This window comes from Carassius auratus, unplaced genomic scaffold (assembly GCF_003368295.1).
Source record: "Carassius auratus strain Wakin unplaced genomic scaffold, ASM336829v1 scaf_tig00216593, whole genome shotgun sequence".
Classification (NCBI taxonomy): domain Eukaryota; kingdom Metazoa; phylum Chordata; class Actinopteri; order Cypriniformes; family Cyprinidae; genus Carassius; species Carassius auratus.
This window is the reverse complement of record NW_020528651.1, coordinates 53235-63915: the sequence shown is the minus strand read 5'-3', so window position 1 is coordinate 63915 and position 10681 is coordinate 53235. Positions and strand designations below refer to the sequence as shown.

At 37.5% G+C, this 10681-nt stretch overlaps 1 protein-coding gene across 1 annotated transcript; it reads right to left on the bottom strand.

Moving 5' to 3' along the window:
• Window positions 1-1871: 1871 nt before the first annotated feature.
• Window positions 1872-3122, bottom strand: LOC113098629 (protein ALP1-like). The gene has a single exon (XM_026263664.1). It carries the CDS (start codon window positions 3102-3104, stop codon window positions 2391-2393), a length of 714 nt encoding a protein of 237 aa, XP_026119449.1. The 5' UTR covers window positions 3105-3122; the 3' UTR covers window positions 1872-2390.
• Between the last annotated feature and the right edge of the window lie 7559 nt (window positions 3123-10681).

Here is a 10681-nt window from a genome sequence, read left to right as displayed (position 1 = left end):
TTAAACTCTTTTGAATGTTTAAATTGGAAAGTGACCAGGCTTAAAAACTAGGGCCGGGACTCGATTAAAAAAATTAATCTAATTAATTAGAGGCTTTGTAATTAATTAATCGAAATTAATCGCATTTTAATCGCATATAAATATTTGACCTGAAAACAGTGAGAAGTAATTTTTTTTCACATGGATTTATAGTATACCATTGAATAATGACTGAATACATAAGCTTAAGCAACAAAATATTGTTTTTTTTTGTTCAACCAAGTCTAGCAGACCAGTGCAATTTTTGCCATGAAGTGTAGCAATAGCATATTTAGAAACAATTTAGAAATAGTACATTTCAGAAATTCAGGAAGCTTATAGGTGCTGGAACCTTCTGTAAAGAGTTTTTTAAGTAAAACACAATACTGTCAATTACATTCAGAACATTGGAAACACTGACTATTAGAAAACATCTCTCTGTTGCTTCAGAGGCCATAACATACTAAGTCCAACTCTCAATAACCTTGGCCAAAACAATAAAGAGTTCAACATAAACTGTTGCACCAACAAAATAATATATAGTTCAACATAAAGTGTAAAGTCCACGCTAGCTGCTATATGTTTTGCGTTGAGGTGATACTTGAGGCTTGATGTGCTGCAGGCTGCATTGATATGCGGAGCGAACGCTAGTTGGTGCTTCAGTATAATCGGTCCGCCGGAACAAATCCAGTGAGAAACGTTCCGCGGTGCAAAAATAAGTTATTAAAAATGCGGGAATTTTTTTTTCTGTAATTAATTAATCTTAGTTAACGCGTTATTTTTTGTGTAATTAATTAATCTCAATTAACGCGTTAAAGTCCGGGCCCTATTAAAAACATATGAAAATGATAAGCTTTCATGACGACAAGCAGCAGTGGCCTGTCAACTGTCCTGATCGTCTTTTTATGCTAGCCTCAGCCAGACGGTTGAGATTGCCGGGGCCCCCCACTCATCCGTGGGCTCCTATAATCTTCACCACCTTTCACCCCATTTGCGACGGCCCTGTAAACAGAATGAGAACCTGGATCCATTATGCCTTGTTACCACTGTGCAGGCTGTTGGCCTAGTGTGAGTTATTGTTTCTGATGTAAACTGAATTTGTCTTTACAGTGTTCACAGCAATATTTCTCCTGAAAATATGGATGAAGGGGTTGAGCAAGTGGTGGTTCAAAAAGAAGTCAGCGACAGAGAAGAAGCATCAGCAAGCACGTCTCCAGGATCATTCTTCTCCAGCCCAACTGTGACCAGGTCTACTTTAAACAAAAGAAAACGGCCAGAGACACCAGACTTGTTGGACCGGTACCTTTATCCAAAAAAGCCAGGGAAAGTGAGAAAGAGGAACGCAGAAGAGAGAAAGAGGAGCGCAGAGAGCAACGAAGAGAGCAACAAAATGATGAAAATTACTTGTTTGCTCTTGGCTTGATACCAGCACTAAGGAGATTGTCCCCAGCCGTACAGTCTTCAGTCAAATTAAAAATACATCAGCTGTTGCATGATGCTGAGTTTGGCCAGGCCTCTTCTGCTTTTTTTCCACAGCAGTCGCCGGTGTCCTACCATCAGGTCCCCCCACAGACCCCAACAAACTATGGCTGCTCTACAACTTCTTGGCTACCCTAATAGATGTTTACTGTATACATTTTAATTCTGTATTTTTTTTTTTTTTTTTTTTTACATTCAAGAAATTTAGTTGAAAATGGCCATTTCATAAATGTTTATTTGCACTATTGTTCACTTGCACTACAGTCATTGTGACTTATTTGCACAACCTTTTCTGACTCCCTTTTTTACTTTATGTTTGTGATTTGTTATTGCAACTTGTAGTTCATTAATAAAAAGTTTCATTTTTCCAAAAGAAATTGTGCATAAGTGACTTGAAAGTAATGTAACATATTTTGGGATTTGGCATATATTTGTACATAAGTATTCTTGACCTCTTATTGAAATAGCTATGTGCCTAATTATGGAGTCACTGCATTTATAGGCAACAGTTATCAATCTACAGGAACATAACCATTTTGGGCACAGCATTGTGCAGGGAATGAGAACATTTTAAAGAAAATGCTAGTAAAAATGTTTATTAAAAATACACATTTTCAAAAATACAACTTACATTTAGTTGTAAATAAGTATATGTTGAAGTGACCAAATACTTTACTTTTTGCAAAAAAAACTATGCTTTAACTTTGATAGAACATGTTATATCAAAAATATTTAATTTGCTGTGGTGAGTGCTGCCATATTAATTAATGAAGAATCAGATGCAATAGATTTGATAGTGTATTCAAGTTCACAGAAATTGTATATATACACATACACTAGCAGTTTTCACAATGGAAAATGTAATTAAAATGGCTCAAATTTATAGGTTGATATTATCTGTTCCCCAGAGCATGGTTCACATGGTCATACTGCCAAGCAACTTCTCCTGCTGGTGAGTTGAAGTACTCTTTGTACAGTTCTCGGACATTTTGGGCCTCCACAGATGCCCGCTGCCCCCTACAATGTTCAAAGCCTTGTAGTGGTTGCTCACAATCATGGTCATCCTCTGTGGCACGATTCTGGTCATTTCCGTTCGGGCGCAAATAATTGCACAATGCACAAGCAGCTTTGACAACTTTGTCAACAACACTTGGTTGAACCTGTAAAGTTCTTTGGAAAACCCGGAAGCGTTGACTGAGGATGCCAAATACATTTTCAGAGATGCGCCGTGCCCGAGACAAACGATAATTGAAAATTCTCTTGTCTGTGGGGAGGCGGCGTCCAGGGTATGGCCGGAGGAGATATGGTTTCAGCGGAAAAGCTTCATCCGCCACAATGACATGGTTAACTTTTCCCAGCTCAGGAGCACCTGGAAGTTCACTTGGTGGGGGAACATTCAGAGTTCCATTTCTGAGTGCCTTTCCCAGTACAGAATTGGCAAAGATTCCTCCATCACTGTTGCTGCCATAGCTCCCCACATCAACCACCAGGAAGCGGTAATCTGCATCAACTAAGGCCAGCAATACAACGGAGAATGTACCTTTATAATTAAAGTATAGAGAACCAGAGTTTGCAGGGGCCTGGATGAATATGTGTTTCCCATCCATTGCTCCCAAGCAGTTAGGGAAATTCCATCTTTCACGGAATCTCCTGGCTGTACTCCTCCACATCTCTTCAGTAGGCACTGGCAAATGTTCATCTCTGAGGCAGTGCCACAATGCATCACAGGTTTCACTCACTATCGAAGCCACAGTTGACACACCAAGTCGAAAGCTGGACGCAATAGTGCGGTACGAGTCCCCAGTGCTTAGACAACTGAAATAGAAATAGAAATACTAATTTTTAACAACGCTCCACATATGTTTTTACAACATTCATTGAAGTGAATAACAATGTAAACGAACTCACCGTAAACACACAGCCAAACGCTGTTCTGGGTCAATTGGTTTACGGTAGTGTGTCTGTTCTTTCGTCAGCGAGGGAGCCAGTTGTTGAAGTAAATTTTCGAACTCACTGACGGACATTCTAAAATATCCCCGAAAACGCTCATGATACATTTTCAGCTCTTGTACCAGTCGATAAAACTCCCCATGTTCTTCTCTTCTCGTAACTATGGTATGTACCCAAAATCGGCGTCTTTTCCGGCGTCTTTCCTCATTCAACAGAACAATAATTTCTTCATCGCTGGAACTAGAGCTGGAGCTACTGGTGCTTGAAATATTCATGTTTTCTTTGTATGATTCTGACAAGCGCGTAAATACTTGCTCTCTTCTTCTGAGTGAAAAGCGAGTTTAAGAAGCGTAAAGTTGCGCAGCGCCACCTTGTGTACAGGGGTATTTCTGTTTTACATTAAGCGCCATCTAATGTCAGGGAATGAATTTGCATGTTCACTCGGCTCATCGTCAGCGAAAATCGCTTGGGTGTGAACACAAAAAAACGTGTTGAAAAACGCTGGCGAATAACGCGCGCCGATATTCGTCCCGGTGTGTACGGCCCTTCAGGCTGCTGTTGTAGGCTACTCAACTCATTATACTCAGATGCAGAAATAAAATAAGTCTTACTAAATGTTTTTCTAAACTTGAGCTATTGTTGTTCACTTACAATATTTGTTCATTTAAAATGGAAGTTAATTTGTAAAAATTGATTTACTTGTTCAAAGAAAAGGCTTAATGTCGAGCTAGCCTGAGTTAGCCTATATTTTATATAGTGTAATGGTTATGTGGTGAGCCTGAGTATAGTTTTACACATCAGCCCAGTCTAGTCTGTAAAGTTATTGATACGCAGTCAGGGTTTTTTTTTTTACACATTAATCTGAAAATGAATGTGGCACACCCAGTTTTTAAAATGTACATCCAGAGACTCTTTTCTGGCTATGTGGACTCAATATGATCATAACTCAGTTGTTTTCATATCAGAGCACAGATGAGGTGGAGCTGCTTCAGAACAGAGAGGGAGAGATAGGGAAAAACAGTAGCAGCACAACGTTACAGGTAGGTTATGTGCGGTATAAAAGGCCAGGTGATTTTGATTTGTTGGTGATAAAAGGGAAGAAGTGTACATGATAAATAGTGAATACAGTTTGAATATTATCAAATTAAATGTTCTTCTTGTAGGAGCCAAATTGCGTGTTGTTATTTGTTTAGAATATTTTTTTAACATGGTCACATCATCACATGGGTGTGGTTTCATATTATTTACCTGCTCACTTGTGTGGTGGGAGAGAAACAGAATCAGTTGACTGTTATAATATAGTTTCAGTTGTGATGAACTTTTGTTTATTTATTTATTTTTATGCCATGCTTTCATATCAGAGAACAGATGAGGTGAAGCTGATTAAAGACAGGGAGGGTGAGACAGGCAGAAGTAGCCCAGAGTTGCAGGTGCTGTGTAAAGGGTCAGGTAATTATGTCATGTCAGAAATAGGCTAGCACATTTTCATATTTCATAGGTGAGACAGGGAACATTTTCAGTGAAAGTTTTTAACGTTATAAAATTATTCTCTCAAGTCTTGGCTATTCAACAATAAATAACGTAAGACATCTTTTTCTTATACATAGTAGCCTATTATTCTTTTTGGCAGAATTTATCATTATAAACAACTTAATTATTTCCTGGATTTTGTATCACCATAGTCCCTAACTGTATTTAAATGGAGGAAATGGGATTCAAATCGAAACCATTTTTCCTCATTTTGTGTCCCCCCCACTTCTCAAACCAAAGTTACACCCTTGCAATTGGGCATCGTCTAAATGCCACAGCCTACCTGAGGATTGTTCCTGACCATGTCCATCCTTTTATGACCACCATCCTCTGATGGCTACTTCCAGCAGGATAATGCACCATGTCACAAAGCTCGAATCATTTCAAATTGGTTTCGTGAACATGACATTGAGTTCACTGTATTAAAATATTAAAATGGCCCCCACAGTCACCAGATCTCAACCCAATAGAGCATCTTTGGGATGTGGTGGAACGGGAGCTTCATGCCCTGGATATGCATCCCACAAATCTCCATCAACTGCAAGATGCTATCCTATCAGTATGGGCCAACATTTCTGAAGAATGCTTTCAGCACCTTGTTGAATCAATGCCACGTAGAATTAAGGCAGTTTTGAAGGGCGAAAGGGGGTCAAACACAGTATTAGTATGGTGTTCCTAATAATCCTTTAGGTGAGTGTATATGTATGCAAGTGATTTCATATGTGCATGAATTATCAGTGTAAATGGAAGGCATTTCAGTGTAAAAGGATGTAGTTTAAGCGTGAACGAAAGTAACCTGTCCATATACCATATTTGCAATCATGGACAGGGATTGTTTTTGCAAAATGCAAAATGTTCTTTCTTCGCCCGCTGTTATATGATCTATTACTATCAGTTGAATCAAATGTGTTGCCTGCTCACCTGCAGTCAGAAACAGAATCTGAATCGCGCATTTTGTTTTTAGGCCTACGAGCCCTGGCATACAAAGCATCAATAACACGCAAACGATGCCAACATCATCCGCCGGCGAAGTCCACGAACCATGATAATCATACTCGCCAGCAGTAAGGTAACTGGCAGTTTAGATCTAGAAAAAGGTGAGAATTTCTCTTCTATGCAATCTTCACGAAATACCTTCCAAACGCTATGCAAGTTACAGAGAGAGAGAGAGAAAGAGAGAGAGAGAGTAAAATGTCCTGCCTGTAGTTAAAAAATATAAAATGTGTTCCCAACTAAGTCCCAGTCCCACTAACGTTAGTGAGCTTAGCCATTTTCAGAATTAAGGTATAGATCAACTAATACGGTCGATATAAAAGTGTTTAAGATACCAAATATCATACCAAATAAGATCCATGTGTCATAAAGATCTATTGTGGCTGTGTTGTGTCACATGACAAGCATGACGTGTCGCCATGGAAACAGTAAGGCGGTACATTCTAAAATAACGGTCACCTAAAGAAACTCATGCTGGGGGCCTCAGCTAGAATATTTTAAACTCACGTGCAAAAGGGTTTTAATTCTGAAAATGGCTAAGCTCGCTAGTGGGACTGGGACTTAGCTGGGAACACATTTTATATATTTTTTGTAAATATATGTTTATTGTGATTATACATAAAATTATGTAGTATGCATTTTTTTTTTTACAGTTAGCAAAAAGAAAATAAAAACAAAAATACACTGAACACCCACTGCCCCCCCCCCCACATACACACACCACCCAACCACACATGCTATAACTGTCTCAAATGTTTGTCAAAACATTTGTCACAACGTTAGATAGAATTACAATAATGAACGATAATAATAAATAAAAAAAATTAATGTCCAGAGATGAAGCAAGAAAATAAGAGAAAGGAAAAATACACATAACAATTAAAATACAAACTGGTCAATCATTAGAGCCTAACAAAGAAAAGGAGCCCAAATATAGTCAAAGTCTGTGGGTTTTCAGAATAAAGTATTTTCTCAGGGTACTATAAGATTAAAGCTCATTAATTCAGTGTTTTTACTCTGGAATTTGTCGGTGTTTGGTGGATACCAATACTGTTTGCGACTTTTCTAGAAGAGTACACCAATCATTAACATCATAAGAACAGTGTTGAAAATCTTTGGTATGCTGGAAGATTGCTAATAAGAATTTTGTATAAAGAAGATGTTAAGCCCATTGTAGAGGTATGTATGTCTGATATCAAGCAGTCTGTCATCAAATAGGGATTTTTTGGATATATTAGGGAATGACTCCAATGATTGACTTCTTATCCAGTGTCTTATTTGTAAGTACTTAAAAAGATTATCCATAGGCAAGTTAAATAATTCAGATAACTGAAGGAAGCTATCAAATATGAAATTTACATAAAGATCACCAATTGTTTTAATTCATTTCTTCATCCAGCTTTGTATAGTTTTGTAAACAATGGCACTTGGGATATTAGGATTCCCATCAAGAGGAGGGTTCAAAGTAATGTAATGATGTGTTTAAACCCAAGGGTCTATTCTGCCATGCATCAAAATTGTCCAGGAGAACATGGGTTTTTCGTAATCACAGAAAGTTCCTTCCTTGTGCCCAGAAATGGAATATCTTTTACTGGGGTAGTTTTCATTTCATGCTGCTCTATTGAAATCCATCTCACATCACTGTTTTTTTTGGATACATCCATATCCACAATTGTCGGAACTGTGATGCTAGATAATTAAATCTACAATTTGGGAGATTCAGCCCTCCTTTGGCATATGGGGCCTGAAGTGACACATTATATATTTTTTAACTAGAGGCAGGACATTTTATTCTCTCTCTCCCTGTGTACTTTGTATAGGTTTGGAAGGTATTTCATGAAGATTGCATAGAAGTGAAATTGTGAAATTCTCATTATTTTCAAGAACGAAAATGTGTGATATCATGGTCTGTGAACTTGCAGTGTCTGAGATACTTTGGTGTCACTGACATTGAAGAACTATATAAAGACTCTTATGCAGTGACAACTATTCAACTTTTTTTCTCTTTAAAAAGGTGTTACATGGAAGTGCATGACAGCCTACAGTTCATGTGAAGAAGCTGTTTTTTTTTTTTTTTTATAAATCACCGTCACAAATCAGCAGAGTTTGAAACTTGCACTCCTGCCTGTTATTTTTTTCCTAGTTTGCAGAAGCTCTTCTACTGTGGGAGACTTACATTTTCTCAAGTTATACATACTATTGCACACATACACGAAGACATGGGTAAACATTCTCAGAATTAACTTTTGTTTTTTATCTGATGCAGAGGATGGTGGAAGTTTATATGTATATGCGAGTGTCTGTAGGTGTATGTACATGTCAAGTTTATATGTATACGCATGTTATTCACAAGTGTGTATGAAATTATTGCTAACATTATATGTATTGGTATTGATTTCATATTAGTGTCCACATGTATTTTATATATGTATTTTTATGCATGTAAATGTGAGTGATTTGTACGTGTATATGCACGTGTTTAATGATTGTATTTATAAGTGAAGTTTAATTTAAATCTTAATGGCGCCTCATAATCATATGTATTAGTATCGATTTCATATTAGTGTTCAAGTGTATTTTATATTTTTATATATGTGAGAGAAAGTAGCTTTTTACAATGTTAACTGCTAAACTAGCCAACATGAAAGATCTCTCTGACTAATGATGAACTAATGTGCTTTTTGCAATGAAGAAACACAGTTTTTAATGTGTTACATGTTCTATGTACATAAACTTATGTTACTGCTCAGGATTGTCAGTATAAGAGCTTCTGAGAGCACTAATGTTTAGTTAGTGGTTCTGGTGAAACGAAGCTAAAACAAGCCCACATATGCAATACCGCTTATCTCTCAGTGAGAGAATGTAGCTTTTTACAATGTTAACAGCAAAACTTGCCAACATGAAATCTCTCTCTGACTAATGAACTAATGTGGTTTTTTTGCTATGCAGAAAAACAGTTTTTAATGTGTTACATGTTCTATGCACATAAACTTATGTTACAGCTTCAGTGCTCAGGATTGCCAGTTTAGATCTACTGAGAGCCCTAATGTTTAGTTAGTGGTTCTGGTGAAACAATGCTAAAACAAGACCACATATGCAATCAGAGATGTATAAAGTACTAGAGACCCATACTTGAGTAAAAGTACAAGTGTTCTATCAAAAAAGTGACTTGAGTAGAAGTTAAAGTGCTCTTTAAGCACCACACTTAAGTAGAAGTACTAAAGTATTCAACATTTTTTGTACTTAAGTATTGCAAGTAGTCTATTTTAGAATTTACTACTCAAGTACTGAAAGTAAAAGTAGAAGTATTGTGTTATGTAGCTATTAAAGAAAGTAGTCAAAGGTTTGAACATATTGTTTTTCCTATTTCAAATGATTAACCTAAAGGACAATCACAATTCCTTTGACTGTAACTTTAGTAAAACAAAAAAACGGTTACTAGGGTTAGTTAGCCCAATTTGCAAAATTATGTCATTAATAACTTACCCTCATGTTGTTTCAAACCCGTAAGACATCAGAGGGTCATTTAGAATTTTTTGAAGAATCGAAAATACATTTTGGTCCAAAAATAGCAAAAACTACCACTTTATTCAGCATTGTCTTCTCTTCCGTGTCTGTTATAAGACAGTTAAAAAATAGCAGTTTGTGATATCTGGTTCGCGAACGAATCATTCGATGTAACCGGATCTTTTTGAAACAGTTCACCAAATCGAACTGAATCGTTTTAAATGGTTCGCGTCTCCAATACGCATTAATTCACAGATTAATTAAGCTGTTAACTTGTTTAATGTGTCTGACACTCCCTCTGAATTCAAACAATCCAATATCCCGGAGTAATTCATTGACTCAAACAGTACACTGACTGAACTGATGTGAAGAGAGAACTGAAGATGAACACCGAGCCGAGCCAGATAATGACTCGTTCATGAGTCAAGAACCGTTTCTGTCAGACGCGTCCGATTCGTGAACCGAGGAGCTGATGATACTGCGCATGTGTGATTTAGCGTGAAGCAAACCGACACACAGAGCATCTGAACCGATTCTGTGCTAGTGTTATTATTTTAGTGATTGATTCTGAACTAATTCTGTGTTAATGTTATGCCAATGATCCAGCTAGAAATGCTACGTTCCCAGGACGTTCTCAGAACGTCCCCACTGGTGTCAAGGACGTCGCCTAGTAACGTCCCAGGAATGTTCATAGACGGTCATGATGTGGAGTTCTTTAAAGGGTCGGGGGACGTTATTTCGCGGACCTTCACAGAACATTCAGGACGTTATCGGAACGTTTAGGGGACCATGTTTTATTTGCAAATGTGACGTTCCCAGGACGTTCTCAGAACGTCCCCACTGGTGTCAAGGACATCGCCTAGTAACGTTCCGGGAACGTTCAGAGACGGTCATGATGTGGAGTTCTTTAAAGGGTCGGGGGACGTTATTTTGAGGAACTTCACAGAACATTCAGGACGTTATGTGAACGTTTTCAGAACGTCCCCACTGGTCTCAAGGACCTGTAGGGAACCAAACCAAAATTTTACTGCAAAAAACACTTTACTTTAATCAGGAATAAGCATGCACGTTTAATACATTCAAAGATAAAATCAGTCATTTATTTTGTGTGAACAAAAACAGATTATAAATAAATTATATATTACATAAATTATATATATATATATATATATATATATGTGTGTGTGTGTGTGTGTGTGTGTGT

Bases quoted from the DNA above. Each gene is read 5' to 3' on its own strand.
- LOC113098629 (XM_026263664.1), bottom strand. From the start codon at position 3,104: ATGGATGGGAAACACATATTCATCCAGGCCCCTGCAAACTCTGGTTCT.